General features: G+C 40.8%; 1 protein-coding gene across 2 annotated transcripts in view; it reads right to left on the bottom strand.

Annotated features, from left to right (window-relative positions):
• ATP2A2 (ATPase sarcoplasmic/endoplasmic reticulum Ca2+ transporting 2) overlaps nucleotides 1-20,950 on the bottom strand; it is a 58,386-nt gene extending 37,436 nt beyond the window's left edge. The window contains exons 1-5 of one of the 2 annotated variants that reach the window (XR_006293863.1): nucleotides 20,265-20,950; nucleotides 19,539-19,556; nucleotides 19,368-19,450; nucleotides 11,237-11,341; nucleotides 7,443-7,581 (exon numbers count right to left, since the gene is read on the bottom strand). Coding sequence is in view for 1 of the 2 variants with exons in the window: in XM_043557554.1 (XP_043413489.1) it covers nucleotides 7,443-7,581; nucleotides 11,237-11,341; nucleotides 19,368-19,450; nucleotides 19,539-19,556; nucleotides 20,265-20,382 (463 nt within the window). In the remaining variant the exon portion in view is untranslated. The remainder of the gene's footprint in view (nucleotides 1-7,442; nucleotides 7,582-11,236; nucleotides 11,342-19,367; nucleotides 19,451-19,538; nucleotides 19,557-20,264) is intronic. The other variant, XM_043557554.1, reaches the window with a different exon arrangement.
• Nucleotides 20,951-22,056: the final 1,106 nt, after the last annotated feature.

Genomic DNA, 22,056 nt, shown 5'->3' with positions numbered 1-22,056 from the left:
TCCAGCCTAACCTTCAGAAAGTTCAGCAAAACCACTCTATAGTCTCCCAAAAGCTAGCAGAAAGAACTTTATCATCTAAGTTTAGATGATCCTTATATCCAAAAACTGACTACAAAAAGGTCTCTTTCTACAAGTATTCAAATAGCAACTCCACATTTGCTGTCATCTACAAGATATTCCACAGTATTTTCCAGTGTTTTTCAATTCATCAAAGAATTCCTCAGGGGCGCCTGGGTGGCGCAGTTGGTTGAGCGTCCGACTTCAGCCAGGTCACGATCTCGCGGTCCGTGAGTTCGAGCCCCGTGTCAGGCTCTGGGCTGATGGCTCAGAGCCTGGAGCCTGTTTCCGATTCTGTGTCTCCCTCTCTCTCTGCCCCTCCCCTGTTCATGCTCTGTCTCTCTCTGTCCCAAAAATAAATAAACGTTGAAAAAAAAAATTAAAAAAAAAAAAAAAAAAGAATTCCTCAAACTTAATTTCCTAATATAAAGCATAAAAGTTACCAAGTATAAAACCACAATTCATGCCATTTATCCCTTCAGGCTATGTAGAGAGTACACTGGCACTGCCAAGGCCGCCTGGCAAGAGATAATCTCGATGTACACTTAGAATTCAAATTGTTCATCTCTATAGTTTCACAAAACCAAATTATTGGGCTAAATGACAAATGACACAGTCAATTAGACTACTAACCTAATAAAAGTAGAAGTTAAAAAGCCTCAACATGTATATTTTTTAAAAATAAACACTTATTTATCTGGCTCAGGTAAAGCAGTCACAGGAAGTTTTTCCTAAATGTTCCACACAACTCACCGTAAATGTCTAAGAATTACAGCCTACCCAATTCAATGACCCACTGCTTCTAGTAATTCAGCAAAACTGCAATTTCTTTTTTTTTTTTTTAATGTTTATTCATTTTTGACAGAGAGGGAGAGAGAAACACAGAGCATGAGCAGGGGAGGGGCAGAGAGAGAGGGAGACACAGAATCCGAAGCAGGCCCCAGGCTCGGAGCTGTCAGCACAGAGCCCGATGTGGGGCTTGAACTCACAGACTCTGAGATCATGACCTGAGCTGAAGTCGGACGCTTAACCAACTGAGCCACCCAGGCGCCCCAAAACTGCAATTTCTAATTTGGACACGGATATACAACCACCATGAAAAGTTACCAAACAAAAATATACTGACAACCTAAAAATTAAATTGTGATTGGGCTTCAACATGATTAAAATAATCTACAAAAGCCACAACTAACACCAGACTTCATGACAGAAGATGGTTTCCCCCCTATGATCAGGAACAAGACAAAGATGTCTGCTCTTGTCACTTCTATTCAATATCCTACTGGAAATTCTAGCTAGGGCAATTACACAAGAAAGAGAAATAAAAGGCATCCATACTGGAAAGATGCAAATGTATTTGTTTGCAGATGACACGATCTTTTATATACAGAAAATCTTAAGGAGCTCCTGAAAAACTACTAGGATTTCCGCAACATCGCAAAGTATTAGAGCAATACGCAAAAATCAATTTTACATTATTAAAGAAAAATCTGAAAATGAAATTGTGACAATTTCAATTATACATACCTTCCAAACACAAAAAAAGCATAAAATACTTAGAAGACTTGTACACAGTGAACAACAGAATGCTTAAATAAACGGAAAGACACCCTGTGAACACCAAGTAGCACTTTCCTGCATTGGAAGATTTAATGTTGATGGCCATATTCCCCAAACCAATCTATACAATCAGCATAATTCTTATCAAAACCCAAAGTTTTATTTTGAAGCTGATCTTGAGAGAGGCAGACACAGAATCCCAAGCAGGCTCCACGCTCTCAGTGCAGAGCTCAATGCAGGGTTCAAACTCACAAACCGTGAGATCATGACCTGAGCCAAAACCAAGAGTTGGACACTCCAATGTCTGAGCTACCTAGGTGCCCCTGGATGAATTCTGAAAAGAAAAAACACACTAAGAAGGCAGTTTCAAAAGGCCATATATTGTATGGTCCCATTTGTATGCAATATCCAGAACAGAACTGTGGTTGCCAGGGCCTGGGGGCAAGGGGCAGGTGAAGCGACTGTTAATGGGTATGAAGTTTCTTTTTTAGGGGATGAAAATGTTCTGAAATCAGATAGTGATGATGACTGCACAACTCTGAATATACTAAAAACCACTTAACTGTACACTTCAAAAAAGTGAATGTTACTGCATGCGAATTACATCTCAATAAAGCTGTTTAAAAAACATTGTGGGTACCTGGGTGGCTCAGTCAATTGAGCACCTTGATTTTGGCTCCTCCCTTCACTCTCTTAAAAAAATTAATTAAAAAAAAAAAAAAAAGTGACCCAGACCTCCAACCCATCAAGATAGGACTGACATACCTGCTGTGTGTACACTAAATACACTGTATATTCTCTAGCACATGAACTACAGAAGACAGAGCAATAAGCCAGAGACTCCGTTTCCTCAACTGTAAAGTGTTAAACTGTTCTTAAGTGTACAGTTCAGTGGCATTAAGCACATTCACACTGTTGTGCACCCATCGCCAGATCTTTTCCAGATCTCTTTTCATCTTCCCAAACTGAGACTTTGTTCCCATTGAACAATTACTGCCCTTTACCCCCTTCATCTGTACACATCTACCGAGTGGCTGATGGTTAAGAACCAAACACTTGGAACCATTCACAGTATTGGCACACAAGCTAAGTTTAGCCATTACTCAATGTATGCATATAGACTTCCAATTATCTGTTCTGTACAGAAGATGCACAATAATCACGTTTATATTAGGTGAACCAACCACATACTTCTGATTTCAAGTTTCATTTTATTATTCACACGTTCAGCAAGTAGAGTACAATGTGTGACCATTCTGCCCTTAAGGTGCTCACTGCCTAGTGGGATGATAATAGTATTTAATAAAATGTTTGCATCTATCTAAAACTAGGAATCACCTCTGTTCTGCATCCGCCAGAATGGTCAAAATTCAACATGAGTAGTATACAAAAGGCCAATGTTCAAGCACTGCACATGCTTTTTTAACAATTCGTGTATAGTGGGGGGGAAGAGCTGGAAGGAAAAAGTGTTAAAACGTTAGAACTGTCAGCACTCCCCGCTAAGGATTCAGAAAACAGGTGAAGGCAGAATAGGTTTAAGGGTACTGCTCAGAATAGTTACTAGTAAATATATTCATCTAAGATGAAGGAATTAAATCCATCTTTTAATATTAAACCAATTGTATTCTGAATAGAAAGAAAGGGGAGCAGATGCCAAAACGTAGAAGGGGGTAAAGGGCAGTAAGTGTTCAATGGGAACAAAGTCTCAGTTTGGGAAGATGAAAAGAGATCTGGAAAAGATCTGGTGATGGGTGCACAACAATGTGAATGTGCTTAATACCACTGAACTGCACACTTAAGAACAGTTAAAATGGTAAACCTTATATTATGTATTTTACCACAACATTAGCAAATAAAGGACACTTCAGTAGACTGGACAGCTTAGGTCACACACACTGAATCAATCATATTTATCGTTCCTAAACCATCAAACACAACATACAAAACACTACTTAATAGAAAATGAAAGTTCACATTGGGCAACAAGAGTCAGACAGATCAGAGCTATAACCAAAACTTTGCTGTGGTGAGATCTGTGCACTGGACAAATTAATAAATTACATAAAATCTGCTTAACTTCCTAAAAAAGGCCAGGAAAGTTTGGTGGTACTGAAAACTGAAAACAGAGGCCTGAATGGCTAGAGCACAGCGAGTGGCATAAGATGAAATCACAGAAGCAAGCAGAAGCCATATGATGCCACGTCTCTTAGGTGAAAAAGCACTTTATATTTCAAGTGCAATCAGGAAGCCACTGAAGAATTTTAGCAGATGAGTCAACAATAGGACCTTTAGGAAACTGCTCTGGCTGCTACATGGAGAAAGGACTGGAAGAAGGTGAGTGAAAAAAGAACCCAGAGCCCATTTAGGACACAAGGACAGTCCCAGGGAGAGCTGGTGACTGAAGAAACAGAATTTCACAAATTTGGGTGTTTTGGAAACAGAATCAACTGGTTTTCAAGAATGAGAGGGAAGGACCAAGATGACTCCCAAGCTTCTCTCAGCTAAGTAGATGGTTAGAGTGACACACTGCAATGGGAAAGCCTGGATTGGACTGGACTGAGAGGCAAAGACAAATCAAAAGAGAAGCTAGCTTTTATTCTTCCAAGGGGAAGATGCCTTGAGGGTCAAAGTTACAGCTTCCCCTGATGCTGTTTACCACTGCCATCTACTGATGCAAACTCAGGATAAACACTTTGGTCATAATTTCTAACTTTTCATATAGATTCAATATACTAAAATAGCCTAACCAGCACAAAAATTCTTAAAATATTTTTTGTTTGACTGGCTGAACAGTTTATTACCAGATTAAACTGGAGAAATGGAAAACACACAAAGTCAAATGAAATCTCATAAACAAATTTAGGCGATGTTATCTGCAACTGCACCCACTACATTCCTATTTCTGGGAAGACAAGCTATCTTCCTCTGATGTTTCCTTCTCCAGTTACTAGCACCACACCATCCAGTCACCTAAGCTAGAAATCTGGCCAGTGGCTCCGATTCTACATGCGAAGCCCAGTCAGTGCCATACACACATATGGTTATTAAAACCTGTCACTTTCCATCAAAATCTGAGACTCATTTGTCAAACTACAATGACTATAATTCCATGCTCAAGGGAGATTGTTATTTGGGGTTGGGACCTCGTAAAAACTTTAAAGACAGCGCCCCCCAGACAACTCTGATGTGCATCTCTGCTTAAGAACCACTATTCATAAACAAAATCCCCCATTATTCTTAATGCTACAGCTCTCGTTATGTCTTGGGTCTCATTACCTCTGGCCTACGCTATCAAAATAGCCTATCTCCAGCCTTCTCCATTCTGACCTATTTTCTGTATCACAGGCAGAATTCCGTAATTCATATTTCTGCCATAAAATCCACTGTGACAAATGGTAAAATGGGTATGAAGTTTGTAGATTAAAGTTTTGTATCAATGTCCTGATTTTGATAATTGTACTGGACTTATACTGAGGACATGTTCCTGATTTTATAAACACTCAAGTACTGAGGATTAAAAAGGCATCATGCCTACAATGTACTCTCAAATAATTCAGACAAAAAGGTGTAAATGTATAGATACAGACTGAAAGAGAATAATGCTCATGTGATAAAACATTAACACATTTACTGGGTAAAGGCTATGTGGGAACTTTGTACTATTGTTGCAATATTCTTATTTTTTTTAAATAAGTTTAAAAAATCCAATGGGCAAACTGAGGGTTGATAGGGGGTGGGAGGGAGGGGAGGGTGGGTGATGGGTATTGAGGACACCTGAGGACAACTCTGTACCCCGGCTGTTCGAGAGGCCGAGAGGCCGCACTCTTATCAAGAGTGTTGGTCCCGATAGTTTGGCCTTGCCTCTCATTGTAATAAACTTTGTTGTGACTGTCAAAAAAAAAAAAAAAAAAAAAAAAAAAAAAAAAAAAAAAAAAAAAAAAAAAAAATCCAATGGGGCAGCACCTGGCTGGTTCAGTCAGTGAAGCATGGAACTCTTGATCTCAGGATCCTAAGTTTGAGCCCCACAATGGGTGTACAGATTACTCGAAATAAATAAATAAATAAATAAATAAATAAATAATCAATCAATCAATCAATCAATCCAGAGGCACCTGGGTGGCTCATTTGGTTAAGTGTTCAACTCTTGGTTTTGGCTCAGGTCATGATCTCAAGTTCTTGAGTTCCAGTCCAACATCGGGCTCTGCGCTGACAGCACAGATCCTGCTTTGAGATTCTCTCTCCCTCTGTCTCTGCTCCTCCCTTGCTTGCACTCTCTCTCAAAAAAAAAAAAAAAAAAAAAAAAAAAAAAAGCAATGGCCCACTTCATTCTGAGCTGTACTTTTGTTAACACAATTAAATCAATGTGTTGGCATATAGGCAACACTGCTCCTTCCCTGGAAGAAAGAAAAATTATGGATGAGAGAATACCTATGACAAGGCAATTTCCTTTCAGAGGCCAAAAATACAGAACACAAGCCCAGAGATGTAGCACTTTGAATCCTGTTCATTAAAAGGAAAAACACAATGATGACAAAGAACAACTTCACCACAAGCCAGTGTGAAGCATTACCAAGACAATTCACAAAAAGAAACTGAGTACCACTGACCCTTGAATATCATGGGTTTGAATTGCATAGGTCCACTTCCATGTGGATTTTATTTACAACACAGTCATATAAATGTATTTCCTCTTCCTTATGATTTTAACATTTTTTCTCTAGCTTACTTTAAGAATACAGTATATAAAACATACACAAAACACGGTGTTGACTATGTTCTGCATAAGGCCAACAGCAGGCTACTAGTAGTCAAATTTGGGGAAGTCAAAAGTTACACATGGATTCCTGAGTGCCCCAACTCCTGCACTGTTCAAGGGACAACTGGTAAAAAAATATTCTGAGCTAAGAAAGGTGTGAAAAACCAGGATAATGTGAATTATCCAATATAATATCTCCAGCAAAAAGCCTAGACTATTCTTAATAGTTCTAAGCATCCTGGGCCACCTAAAAACATGGCACCAATCTTGAGCAATGAGGATACGAACCCCTTTAAGACCTGTGGAGAGCTCTGGCCCTGCATTTTGGATTCACAAACTCTTTGAAGCCCACCCACAGAACCCAGGCCAAGACCTCAGGCTCTGTGTTTTGTAAAAGCATTCTAAAGCAGAATTTTTTAGAGCCATGAAATTACTCTTAATTTTTTAATTTATTTTTGAGAGAGAGAGAGAGAGAGAAAGAGTGGGGGAGGAGTAGAGACAGAGGGAGACACAGAATTGGAAGCAGGCCCCAGGCTCTGAGCTGTCAGCACAGAGCCCAATGTGGGGCTGGAACCCACAAACCGTAAGGTCATGACCTGAGCCAATTCGGAAGTATAGCCAACTGAGCCACCCAGGCACCCCTAGAGCCATGAACTTACTCTTAACCATCTACTTAGCCTGATAGTTACAAGTATGACTAAACATTATGTCAAGAATCAAAACAGGAATAACTATGTAGCCCTTAACTAGTATTCTAAATTGCTCACTACAACTAAGTATCAAATTGAGATTAAGTTCACTATTTCACTAGTGCTAGTGTTCTACAATGGACCAAAAGTAAGTACAATAGTTCAAAACGCTGTTTACAACAAACCTTATGAATACAACACAAAGGAGGTGCCAAACACCTCAAAATATAGAGAACACTTGATTTGGTTGGAAATCACCAAAACCTGTTGATAGAATTGATACATGAGCATATTTTTAAAACACTTAATTATGAGCTTTGAGAAATGGAATTGCATTCAGATATACAATCTAAGAGAAGACAATGAAAAACTCAACTCACCAGCAATTTCTACAATATCACCAGGAACTATGTCCTTAGCTTTAATCCGCTGTACACTCTTTCTGTCCTGTCGATATACTTTGCCCATTTCAGGCTCATATTCCTTAAGGGCTTCAATAGCATTCTCAGCATTTCTTTCCTATAAAAAAGATAAAAGCAATGAACATATACCCACCACTGCAAATTAGTATTTTATTCCAAGGAATCAAATTTCAGACTTCTTAACTTAAAAAAAAAAAAGACACCAGAGATGCACATTCATGACATTTATTAACAATACACATCATAAGATGATAAACACTAGGCTCTTAGGATTCTGTGCTAGAAAACGAAGAAGCCAAGCACCCTAAGAAGGATAAGGGAATAAAACAACAGGGAAAGCCATTACAGAATCTGTCATCCCCAAGCCCACTATGTAACATGGCCCTCACCTCCAAACACAGCCACACCACTGAAACCGATCCTGTCTCAGTAAAAGGTGCTGGTCTAGGATAGACTGCTTAGGGTCACTGCAGGCTTTTTTCGCTTAACAGCTATGACTGTGCATGAGTTACACAATGCACAAGGTTTGGTGCCTACAAAGCTTAGACACTGACGCTACTACCTCAAGCACTGTGAGGATTAACAAACCATTTAGACTGTGTTTTGGCACACAGTACATGCTACAGGTCATCACCTGTTAAAAAAAAATCAAGTTACATCTCACAATTTCTAGGAGATCTTTCTACAGTACTGAAAACCAATAAATGGCTGGAGTCTCATAAGAGAACTGCCAGTCCCATACCATATTTATTGTAATACTGCATATGAACATATCGAAAATTAGCCACACAGTTTTTCTTTCCAAATTTCAAGATGAAAGATACAGAAAAAAAATGAGTAATGCTTAAAAAAAAAAAAAAAAAAAAAAAAAAGCTACGGGAAGGTTCCTGTAAGGGGGTGAGAAAAAAAAAGAAGAAAGAAAAGCACATGTGCCATTTGTCTCCTCTCATTTTGGAGACTAAGCAATCAGAAGTGAAGGAGCAAATCGACACAGTGCATGCCCAAGAGGGCTACTCAGTGCACGAAGGACAAGGTTCATTTCTCACTTTTTGCTTTCTGATATAAAGCTCAATTTAACCTTTATTCGGACAAAATTTATGCACAATACCAGGTGATCTCATTTTTTACCCTACTCTAAGAATTATGGTCTGTTGTGAAAAATCCTGAAACCTGCTTAAAGTGAAATTGAGAGGACTCAAAACTGAAAGCTAGGGGCGCCTGGGTGGCTCAGTCGGTTAAGCGTCCGACTTCAGCTCAGGTCACCATCTCACGGTCCGTGAGTTTGAGCCCCGTGTCGGGCTCTGGGCTGATGGCTCAGAGCCTGGAGCCTGCTTCCAATTCTGTGTCTCCCTCTCTCTCTGCCCCTCCCCCGTTTGTGCTCTGTCTCTGTCTCAAAAATAAATAAACATTAAAAAAAAAATTAAAAAAAAAAAAAAAACCTGAAAGCTAATAGCATAGGTCTCACTTTTTTTGTTTTTAACGTTTATTTATTTTTGAGACAGAGAGAGACACAGCATGAACGGGGGAGGGGCAGAGAGAGAGGGAGACACAGAATCGGAAGCAAGCTCCAGGCTCTGAGCCAACAGCCCAGAGCCCAACGCGGGGCTCGAACTCGCAAACCGCGAGATCGTGACGTGAGCCGAAGTCGGACGCTTAACCGACTGAGCCACCCAGGCGCCCCAGGTCTCACTTTTTTTTAATGTATGCATCCCTAAAAAAGTATAAAAGATGTTAAATTTGGGGACCTCATGATAAAATAACTTCAACCCCATATAAGATCTGCTTAAAGAATATCACCTGCATCACCTTAAAACAGAACTACTAGAACATTTAACCCTAATTAAGTTCAAATGCTACTGATAGTGTAGAAAGAGTAAATTCTCAGCACTGTTGCTACTCAATTAGTCACATGTGAAACTATTTTGCAGGACTACCCCTTCCCATTTATTCACTGTGGCAGTTTTAATTCCTTTTCTCTCTCCTTCAAGGTCATGTCAGGTAGAGTTTAACTAGACTGCTCAAGGTTAAGACTTGTCCCAAGAGCACTGTATTTTACTTCTACTAAAAATTAGCAAAGGTACATTTAAATTAGAAGCATTAAAGATAAATTATCTCAGACCCCAAGGACAAAGATGCCAGTTAAAATTACTTTAAAAGCCTTTCCTTCAACTCAATCAATCAAAAGGAATATTTAGAGCATAGGAGTGGAAAAGGGAAACAAATGATCTCAGATTCAAATAGGTTGTATCAGGCATTCACTTTGGCAACATACATACTAAAACTGGAACAAAGCTTGGTTTCTCTATAGCTCCCAATCACTTGTCACCTTCTGTAAGAAGCCTTCTTTGATGACACTGGCCAGCAGTATGTGCCCCCCCACCTCCCAATACTACCTTGCACTGGATTTCTACTTTCCCTACTTCGAGAAGGCAAGCACCCTTCAGTATTACTCATACCATTCTGTATACTACGTAAATGAGATTAAGACCTAAAAATGTTATTTTTAAAACTAAGATAAACATAAAAGTTTATGTGAAAACTGTGAAAACTGGTGTAAAATTTTACTTTGGAATTTGGATCAGACTGAGGCTGGATTCAAATCCCAGATACTCTACATCCTACCTGTATGGCCCTTAAAAAGTCACTTAATCACTGTGGACCTTAACATCACATCTGTCAAATGGGAATATCATTTGCCTTACAAGATCACTGTAACAATGACATGGGAATGTATGTAGTATCTACCTCGTAACCGGCAGTGATTATTTAATAGGAAAATATGTATTATTAGCTTGAGAAGGACAATCTAATGCCATGTATTGTTTCTCTAGCCCATATTCACAAAGGGATCATTTCTACTTAAATATAAACAATTTTAGACAAAATTAAAAGGAACAGCACCATTAAAATTTTCTTCCAAATAGGTCATCTTTTCTATCTGATCCCAATACAAACACCTTCATGTTCATTTATAAGATCAGAAGTTTAAACTCTAACAGGGATAACTAAGTACGATTATAAAATGTTTCCACTTAAATTAAGACTGTAGACGCACTCTATTTTAGTCCTGAAACGGGTGATTATATCCATGCTTAAATATCAATACTTAAATGAATTTGAAGTATTAGTCTCAGTCTGTTAAAATATATTCAAACAACAAAAAAAAATCAAACACATCAACAGTCTTAGTAAGCTGAAGTCCTCAAAGTAGGTATCTACAGAACAGTTAATTACAAAAAGTGGGGTGAGTAGGAATCCCATTATATTATGGTTCTATACACTGGCTTCCATTCTGTGAGTCAGAAAGGCCTAGGCAACTGAGGGAAAATAGCCAGGAGCATGCTCTGAAGAGAAAACAATTTATATTGCTAAATACACACACACACACACCACCACCACCACCATCACCAAAAATCCAAGGAGATAAAACTGACATCGAGTTTATGAAATTTTTCAAAGGAAGCAGCTAGGAAATACAAAGATAGTGGATCTCAAATTTTCTGGTTTTTTCTTAAGTAGCTTCTCTCATCCATTATTTTTAACTCCATGCTACCATGAAGGATGAGCAATTTTAACAGCAAATTATATACATGCAGGAGAGGTCTAAAATGTTGCCATTAAACAGACAAAAGAAAAAACACCAGTAGACTCTCCAGATTTTTTTAGTTAACACATAAGGAAAAAAACAGATTAACACAGTTTAACTCACTTACATAAATTACTAAAATCTAGCACTGCATAATTTTGCTTACCTGCCATACACCCACAATAGCATTGGCTACTAATATAAGTAAAATTACAAAGGGTTCTACAAAGGCTGTAATTGTTTCTTCACCTTCTTCAAACCAAGCCAAAACCTAGAAGAGAAATGGCACGGGTTAGAACTGTAATGTGTTTTTAGGCTTAGTGCCACTTTACACCAGAAGTGGTGAGCACTAAAGGAATTGCAATATACCAAGCCTCTTTTCTTACAGTCCCTAGAAACAAATGGTGGCAAAATGTAAGGACATAAACAACGGGCTTACATCTCTTGCTCACAGTACCTCTTGAGAATCGAAACTATACAACTTCTTAATACCCTTCAAAAGCTAACTTTTCACATACTAACTGTTTTAAAATCCAAATAAAATGATTTCTGGGAATTAAATCCCATTCATTTTATATGTATATATTCAGAAGTAAAACTTAAGTTCTTGGTTTTGTTAAAATAAAAGGCAATCATCCACAACTCTGCTGACTTGCTTCATATCAAATCATATCAAATTAATATCAACTAATATAAAATAATACCCACAGACATAAACTTATAGTAAAAATATTGTGAGGGGCGCCTGGGTGGCTCAGTCAGTTAAGCGTCTGACTCTTGATTTCAGCTCAGGCCATGATCTTATGGTTTTGAGACTGGGCCCCCACTGGGCTCTGTGTTTAGCATGGAGCCTAGTTAAGATTCTGCCTCTGCCTCTCTGTCCCTCCCCGCATCTCTACAACAACAAAATAAAACAAAAACCTTGATCATGGACTCAAAATTCTGGAGTGCAAAACCTGACAATGTCCCAGTTATTTTCAGTGGTTCTATTATAGGTCGCCTCTTAATACTCAAGGTTGTTCTGATCAGGAATATATTTTGAAGGTTATCCTACATAGGACAGTATAGCAATACAGCACTTCAGAGATGACAGAAGTCCAAAAATGTTATTTACAACTGGACACAGAACACTGCCCCAAGAAAAATGAGCAGAAAATTAATTTCTAGCTCACACAACCATAACCTTGTCAGGACATAAAAGCTACAAGTTAAGAGAGCCACAATAAACTTCATAACTGAGCAAACTTAAGGTGGTAGGAGAACCCAACACAATAAATCTTTAATGATAAAGAACACAGTAAAAGAGCCATCTAAATGGTTAAAAACTCATTTCTGTAAAAAACTGCCAATCCAGAAAGGATGTCAAATGTATCTAATATTCAATCTAGGAGATAAGATTTGCCTTTAACATTGCTTAACATGCTTGCATATTTCACAATAAAACCTTTTCTTTAAATCTATTTAGTAAACAATCAAGGTACTGGTTTTGATACTTTTTAATACCGTGGGATAGGATCCATGGCAATAATGAAACCATCTATGTTTATACTTAGTGGAATACTATAAAGTGAGCTTTTACACATTTAGGAAACATAGTAAACCATCAGAGAGATGAATAAGGCCAGGCCCAACATGGATTTTGCAAGATAGGGGAATGATGAACAAGAAATATCAACCTGAGCAGGAAAAAAAACCAGGAGACACGAGGACCAGGTTCTGATAGGTACCAATGACCACTGACAGCTAGTGAGAGAACCAGGGCAGGCAGAAAACCAGAACGAATATAAATGTTGCCACAAGCTTTCAACAGGGCATTCCTGGTGTTAAGGTCAGGCCTAGTGCCAAAATGAAAACTTCTCTAGGAAGTTATAAATTTTGATAGATGCAAGATCACAGCTGCTTTGATACTAGCCTTTCAAACATTTGCCAAGGAGAACATATCAGAAATAAGAAACTTAATTAGCTCTTGGGGGAGAAAAATCGCTCAACTTGAAGAGTAACTAGGACCTTTCCAAAGGTCAGTGAGGCATTAGCAACTGTAAGATAAGCTTCACACCTTGTTAAAAAGGGTATGAACTTCCCTCTTGGCAGCTAGTCCTGAGGAACAAACTTAAAGCAATAACCCCTAAGAGTTGGAGGAAAGGACAGGACTATCAGACCAAATCTCTACTTTTCAAGAAACGTGTGGTTCTTCTGCACAAATAGTATTTATCACTTACGTAAAAATCCTAATCTATACAATGTAGTAGCCTTTTCTTAACACTATATGACTTTAAATGTTTCTGTGTAAGATACCCAGGCATTCGTAATTATTTGAAAGTTCTACAAATATATTAACTACTGTTTGATGAGAAACTAGTAGGCAAATTCTCAGGGTGGAAGGCTGGTGCTGAACCTACTTAAAATAGACAACCATCAACTTCCTGAATACTTTTTAAAATGTCTGTTTTGAAACCACAAATAAGCCAAATAATTAAATGCTACAGTCCAAAGTGAAGACCAACCCATATTTCGTTAACTGGTAGGAACCAATCCAGTTGTTCAGGTTCATATCATATTATGCGGTCCTTCATGGTTTGTTCTATTGTAAAGAAAACTTCCAGTGTATGTGGGATGATGCTGCTGACAAATGAAAGATCCCATGAGACGTGGAAGGGAGTGAGGAGGAGTGTGCGTGCGGCACAGGCATCTTTCATTTTGGTGAAAGATGCCTTATTGACATTATAGCACAGTTAGTTCATAATTACGGTTTATCCCAAGTTATACAAATGTTTGTATGAGGGAGAATGTTCCTAAAAATCTTTACTGAGAATAGGTGAACACAAGTAATTATCTATTTATATTGCCTTGTGTTCGCCTCTATATCCCCAGAGGCCTAGAAGGGTCTCTGGTACACAGATGATGCTATTTACTGTAGAGAGGCATGAATGAATGAAACAAAATTTCATACAACTTTTGCAGTACAAGACCCTAAGGGGAGTATATGAACTTCAACACTCAGGGTAAGAAGTAACCAACTTAATCAACACTATTCTACTGCATAATGTTAGGCAGGGTGTTTCTTCTTTCCTTTGCTTTGCACTATTAATACAGTACCAATACCAATCTTCTGGGGCTTATATAATCCAGCAAGTTCAAAGTTTCAAATTTGCCAATCCTATTCAAGGTAACCACTTACTAATGAATGTTCAACTACAGTTTAAACCGCTTCAGTACAGGACAGGCTGTCTAGTTATCTGTTAAGACTGATCTCTGCACATCACAGTAATTTCTGATGTGACAACCAAAAGACGCTGGAGAGCAGAGTTTAATGAATAAAAGCAAATTTATGGGGTGCCTGGGTGGGCTTGGTCGGTTAAGCGTCCGACTTCGGCTCAGGTCATGATCTCACGGTCTGTGAGTTCGAGCCCCGCATCGGGCTCTGTGCTGACCGCTCAGAGACTGGAGCCTGTTTCAGATTCTGTGTCTCACTCTCTCTCTGCCCCTCCCCTGTTCATGCTCTGTCTCTCTCTGTCTCAAAAATAAATAAACGTTAAAAGAAAAAAAATTTAAAAAAAAAAGCAAATTTTAATCCAAAGTAAAAAGGTATATTCCAGTGGGAGACAGTCATGGTTCTGTGACTCCATTATCTTAGCTCCATGTTGGGATAATGTACTGAGCTCTTAACAAGATCCAAAAAAAAAAAAAAAAAAAGACAATGAGAGAGAGCATAAGCACATTTTTAAGATCAAGGGCACTGGCCTGCATTCCTCCTTTATCCTTAAGAAACTTGCGATGCCATGGGATATTCAAACACTTATTCAATAAATGAAAAAATTCACATAAAAAAAAGTTTTAAAGAGAAAATGGAAGTTAAACGCTACACAAGAATGAAAAAAGTATCATCAACAAATGTTATGACAATTTTCTGAGGGTAGAAAACGAAAATTCTTTCAGCCATTAAAAAAAAAAAAAAGTATGAATTAGACCATATTCTCTTCTGATCCACACACAAAACTTATCCCAGGGTCATGGGATTGAGCCCCATGTCAGGCTCTGTGCTGAGCATGGAGCCTGCTTGAGATTCTCTCTCTCTCCCCCCCTCTGCTCTTACCCTGTTCATATTTTCTCTCTCAAAATAAATGTTTAAAAAAAATAAAAATACTGTTTTTAGATTTGAGAACATAATGTTTAAAAAGAAAAACACATGGGTGCCTGGGCAGCTCAGTCGGTTAAGTGTCCGACTTCAGCTCAGGTTATGACCTCAGGGTTTGTAGGTTCGAGCCCTGCATTGGGTTCTGTGCTGATAGCTCAGAGCCTGGAGCCTGCTTGGGATTCTGTGTCTCCCTCTCTCTCTCCCTCCCCTGCTCATGCTCAGTCTTGCTCTCTCTAAAACAAATATTTAAAAAGAAAACACACACACACACACACACACACACATTCACCTTTCAAAACATTTTAAAGAAAGGCTCTAAATAAATTAAACCCATCAGTAAACTACCCATTTTATCTTTTTTTTTTTAAGTAAGAAATTAAAATACAGGGAAAAAAATAAAATCACTACATTATATAAAACACTTCTTGACTATATTGTTCTAAGAAAACAGATCTACATTTTTCTGTATTTTGAAAATGCTACCAACACAAACTCACTCAAATATCTATCTGTTCTATCAAAAGCACTAACCTAGGCTCTAAAAAATATTAAGAATCCCTTTTAAAGGGCCCAGGAGGAAGGAAAAACAAACTATTCAATTACAAGTGAGAAGCTGAAAAGTGCCTTGCTCTAAGAAAGTTTTAGTAGCATTTCAGAATCCATCGAAGTAGCTGTGGTGGGGACAGGGGGATGGAGGGTAGAGAAACTTTGACAAACCATGTTATCAGAGGACTTCATGGATACAGAGGAGGCAAATATGGCCCTCCTGCTCATCTCCTTCAGGTCTTTTCTCTAATGTCACCTTCTTGGAAGACTTTTCTGACCGCCCTACTTAAAAACTGCACTCCTCCCTCCTCATATTCTTATCCCTCTGCTTTAGTTCTCTATCACTGTCCAACAGACTACATGTTTTACTTGTTTATAATCTGCCTCCATTAGAATGTCAGCTCCAGGTCAAAGACTGCCTATTTTGTTCAATGCTATATCCCCAGCGTCTGTGCCGTGTCCCAGGTGTTCAGTAAATACCTAATGAAGCAGTAAAAGAGAGAAAAGAACGGGTATTCCAGTAAGCAAGCATATGATGTGTTAAATGAAGGGCAAAGTTGTGACTAAGGAGGACATAAAGACAAACTGAAAGGACAGCAGGTCCTAAATGTCAAATTAAGGAATTTCTAATGTTACTTTATATGCAATGGGACAGAGATAGCTCACTTCTTCCAATCCAAGTGAACTTAAAAAAAAAAGAAAGAAAGAAAGAAAACAAAAACTACTTATATTTGGTGAACATTACAAGTTAATCAAACTTTATCCCTAGGCACCTGGATGGTGCAGTCAGTTAAGCATCTGACTTCAGCTCAGGTCATGATCTCGTGGTTCACGAGTTCAAGCCCCACGTTGGACTCTGCTAACAGCTCAGAGCCTGGAGCCTGCTTCAGATTCTGTCTTTCTCTCTGCCCCTCTCCCACTCGTGCTCTGTCTCTCTCTCTCTTTCTCTCAAAAAATAAACATTAAAAAAAAAAAACAAACCCTTTATCCATACAGGTCATGAGTGTAAAACATGAATGTAGCTTCCTACAGTTAACACTTAGTCTGACATCTGAAATAAATCACTAACGCCTAATATTTCTTTTTAACTTCAGCAGAACCTGAGGATATATCATACGTCATGTACATGTTGTAGAACTGCCTATTCACTCTTCCAAAAGAGCATGAATATTCTACCATGATTCTCCTGTTACATAGGAATAAACAGATTACCACAAAAAAGACTCAGTGATCTTTTGAAAGATAAAGAAATGAGGAATGAAAAGGTCAAGCACAATGTAGCAACAGTGCCAATTCCACATAAAGAAAATCAACGAAGCAAGTTTTAAATCCAAAATGTCTTGATCAACCAAGTCAAAGCAAACTAACAGTATTTCCTAAAATTTATTATGTTTCTTTATCAACCCATAAAATAAAAATGTCACCCAGTTCATTTCCTGAGCATTAACTCCGAGTAGTTACCAAAAAGGTAATTCAAATTTCAATTCCAAAATATAGCTCTATAAAGCTATAAAAATCTAACACCCTGCCCTATGATAAAATTAAAGCAAATATTTTAAAACCCATTTGAAAATGCTTAGAAACTAGAAGATCCTTTCTTCAAAGTAAAAATCACATATATTACTAAATCAAAGTGCTAATATAAAGTCATTCAAAAACTGGCAACTCAAGAGATCCTATACAACCTAAATATCCAAGAGCTTGTTTATTAGAAATAATGCCAGTGATGTTACAACACTGCCTTAAATTACACACACAGAATAACTCAAAAAATTTATTTCCTCTCTGCCCTGTATATACCAGCTGACTTATTCTAAGGGGTCCCTGATAACGTTATTGAACCCCCGTATTTTAATTACCAACGCTGAGGCTACTTCAGAATTATGCAGCTAGCTTAAACATAAACATTACACTACCCCAAATGTATTATTTGTTTTGTGCCATGACAAAGTACTGAAACTGGTTAATCAAACAGCTCTACTCCTTTATCTTAATCGGTAAAGCAGCAGCAGTTTAGAGAGGGTGGGGGAGGGTGGAGGGGTGGGTGGTGTTGAATTAATCAAGAACAGACAGACATGTTAAGAGGTATAGAGTAATTCAGAATGCTGAATGATTTGCTATGACACTCTCTTAATTTTATTCAATGAAAACCATAGAAAACATTCTTGAGGACTGAATTATTAATAGCTACATATCACTTTGCCAAATGGCATGATAGAATTTGTAAATAGTATTACTCCAAAAAACTCACCTCTTACCAAATTTCCCCCCTCACCTAAAGAAGTGCCCACTGTTTCCTTTTTACTTAGTTCTCAAAATAGTCTTCTACGATATGGCTGTCATAAAGAACAAAGGAGATTTCTGGGGCTTACATATGTACAAACATACAAAAATGAAACCTTGAAGCTGTCAATTTTGTGAAGCCTGAAAACACATATTACACTGGGTGAATTTCACTTCCCATCACTTCCCATCCTATTTTATAAGATTAATATACTGTAATTTAAAACAAAAGTGTAATGATAAGAGAACTACGGTGGATGGAGGGAGGTAGGTGGGTGGGGGATGGGCTAAATGGGTGATGGGTATTAAGAAGAGCACTTGTTATGAGCACTGGGTGTTATATTTAAGTGATGAATCACTAAATTCCACTCCTGCAACCAGTATTACATTATGTGTTAACTAACTAGAATTTAAATAAAAATTTGAAAGAGAGAAAAAAAAAAAAGAGCAAAAGTCATCCCTTGCTGTTAGGATTAGGAACTTCTATGTCTTACTCATGACCATTTTTAGGAAAACTACCAAGAAGTCCACTGCCCAAGAAAAAATGCAATAAAAAATTAATATTGAACAGAAAAAAAATGTTAATATAACCTAGAAATATCCTCACCAACCCATCACCCTGTTTCTGCTGCAGTCCTTTGCATTTCACTAGTTTCTTAGCAACCATACAGGACTCAATTCGGTAAGCACATACAGAACAAGAAAAAACACTATATATTTTGTTTTTATTTTTAAGATCTAGAACCAATTGTACTGAACCTTGTTCTTTCTACCTAGGAGTCACTCAAGACAGGGGTCCAATTTAGATAAATATACCACCCTAAAGGTCAGTGACCAAATTTGGTCAACAGTAGTGCCATCACTGCCGTCATCATTCTTGTCACTGTCAGAAACAACTGTCACCTTGCCATTACCAGGAAGGGAGAGCAACTGGAATATTCCTTTTGTAAGTTCTATTTACAGACTACAAAGGGCCCAACATCATATTAGTGTGATCTTATACAGTGGAAGAACCCAAACAGAAAAAAAGACTTCCCGATAAAGAACTTTTTGATGTTAAAATCTCATAAAACACAAAAATTTATAAGACCCTGCACCATTTGGCAACAATTTCTAACTGCACTGTCAATGTCAGGCATTCATTGATTTTCTACAACACAAATGGCTTCAAGTGTTTTGTTTATAATTTTAAAATACTGAAGTTGAAAAAAAATGGAGACACATCTTAAATCTCTAAATAGAACATTGTCACCCAATAGACATTTGTTTCTTGTTTTTTCATCTATGAAATACAGTCAACTTTCTGAGAGAAAATAAGTTTCTTTATACTTACAAAAGATATACAAGCTGCCAGCAACAAAATTCTAACTAATAAGTCTTCAAACTGCTCAATCACAAGTTCCAACAAGGTTTTTCCTGTGAGAAACAAACATTTGTTGTAAATGTCATCTTAACATCAGAACACAAAGGGGAGAAAAAAAAAGAACATGTTAAGATTACTCACCTTCTTCAGCCGGTAACTCTATAATGCAGAAATTCGCCAGGCAACGTGTCAACAAGGAGGAAAAAAAAAAATTAGCATGGTCTTTCAAAAGAGAATTCCTAAAATTCCCACTGTCTTTGAAAGACATACCTAGGTATATGAACATTCAACCACTTTCAATAGAAACCGTACTAAAATAGTAGCCCCAAGAAAACATGCAGTATTTGCCGTAACCAATACCTTAGGTCTACCCCGAAGCATAAAATCTCATCGCTACCTAAACAGGGCTCCCGAAACAAGGAGTCATTTCAGCTATGTCATGACTTCTGCCAGATGTGTAACTTTGGGTAGTACAAGAACGGTTAGAGGCATTCTCAACTGCAACGACGCCTCATAAACTGGCTGGGGACGAGAAAATGTCTCTCAGGGAACAACCCAGCTGCAGGAGACTCGTCCGTCTCTCCGGCGGGGCCCGCAGCTGCGTGCGGGAAGCCGGAGAGCTAGCTGTGTGCGGGGAAGGTCAAGGGTTCGAGGCGCGAGATCTAGGAGGCGCAGACCAGACCCCGGCGCCCCCGCCTGCAACCCCTCTCCCGCGGGGCCCGCGCGCGGGCTCGACCCGCCGCCTGCAGCCCTCGGCGGGCGCGGAGCCCAGACCCACGAGGTGGAGCCCGGTCAGCCATCTTCCCTGGCTCTCGGGCCCGCGCCGGGCCGCGCGGGGCCCCTGCAGCCCCGGCGCCGGGCACCTACCGTTGGAGCCCCATCTCTCCTTGAGCTTCTTGACCTGCTCCAGGCTCAGCCCTGTGCTCTCGTTGACGCCGAAGTAGCCCAGCACCTCCTCCACCGTCTTTGTGTGCGCGTTCTCCATGGCTGCGGGGGCCCGGCCGGCCTCGCCTCCAGTCCCCGCGGCCTCCTCGCCTCCGCCTCGCACTCGGGCCGCGGGCTCGTGCCACCCTGGGCGCCCAGGCGCTGACTGGCCTCTCCCCCCTCCTCCTCCTCCTGCGGCCGCTTCCGCCTCGCCGGGCGCTGAATCACCCCGCGCCCCCTCCCCCAGACAACCGCCCCTCTCGCAGCCCGGCCCTCGCCGGCGCACGCCCCTGGCTCAGCTGGGCGGTGGGGGGCTCCTGACCCTCCCTCCCCTCGTCAGAAGGGAGGGCCTCTTTCGCCCTCAACCGCCCACCGGGAGCGCAGGCCGCGGCCCCAGAGCCCCCTCCCCGCTCTCCCGAGGTGATTCGCGGCCCCACCCGGGCCGGAGGAGGGGGCGCGCGGCCGAGCCCTGAGGGCGGAACGGAGCGAGGGCAGCGAGCCGGCAGGGTGGTGCGCGGCGCGCTCGTCCTATTCCCTCAGCTCCGCACCCCCGACAGCGGCGGAGGAAACTGCGGCGGAGGAGAAGGAGGTGGCGTCGGGGACGGCTCCGCGGCGGCTGCTCTAATAGCATTTATCCGCCGCTGCCTCCCCTCTCGCCGCCGCCGCAGCATGTGGACGCCGCTCATTGGCCGAGAGGGCCCAGCGCGGCGCGGGCGGCACGGCCCCGCCCCCTCCCCTCGGCTCCCTCCCTCCCGCGCGACTCGCGCCCACGCCGCCGCGCAGGCCCCGCCCCCTCCTGCGCACCGCCCCCAGGAACCCGGATAGAGGCCGGCGCGCGCCGGGCCGCGCTCGCGCAGTACGCGCCGTAGCCAGCGGCTGGCGGAGGGCGGAATTTCGGCGGGTCTTGGGCTCCATCGGTCTTCAACCCTGCTCACTCACGGACAGACCCCAGGGAGGTCGAGGGCTCACGGTGGGCCCCCTGCACTAGCTGCCCTGAGGATTACTGCCTGCCCTTCGGGGTCAGCCTGAGCCTTGGGCGGGGGTGGGTGGTGGGAAAGGCGAGGCCGAGGAACCTGGGAACTCGCTCCGCACTGGGCTTTCCGAAGCGCGTTCGGGTTGGTGTCCTTGGCTCGCCCCCTCGCCCTCCGCCTCCCGGGCCGCACTCTGCATCCTAATCTGTCTCCTTCAGAGCCCCCTTCAGGAATCAAGGGGAGGAATTCCGCAGTTCATTTCCCACACGGCCCGAATGTGTCGCTTCAGGAACACCGCATCCCACACCCCCAGCCGAGCGCTCCACCGCACGCAAATGTCAGCCCTTCCCCAGCGGGGTCTGCGTGCTCTGACCGAAGAAATCCCACTCGGGGGAGGAGGTTTTAATTTTTATAGCCCACACAGCCTGTGATACGTGTCACAGGCTATGCCACCATAACTGCTAAATAATGAGAATTGTGCTAGAAGGTGCTTCACTTGGACATTAAGATCAAGGCTGTTTTCTAGATTTCCAATTTCCCCACTAGGAGCAAGAAGGACTTTAATCCAAAACCTATTCTTAAACCTCAGAGGACTTGCTGCAGAGGTCTGTACAAAACCTAGGTGACAGCAAAATAAAGGGCATTTTTCTTCTGTAAAGTTAGATTACTAAACGGGAAGGGACCTCTGCCTTGAATTCATGAACAAAAGGTGAACATATTCGCATCACAAAGAGCAGCTTTCTTAAGCGAATATGTCGCAGAAT

Source organism: Prionailurus bengalensis, chromosome D3 (assembly GCF_016509475.1).
Source record: "Prionailurus bengalensis isolate Pbe53 chromosome D3, Fcat_Pben_1.1_paternal_pri, whole genome shotgun sequence".
Taxonomy (NCBI): Eukaryota; Metazoa; Chordata; class Mammalia; order Carnivora; family Felidae; genus Prionailurus; species Prionailurus bengalensis.
The sequence above is the reverse complement of the archived record's forward strand: the minus strand, read 5'-3'. Positions and strand labels throughout refer to the sequence as shown.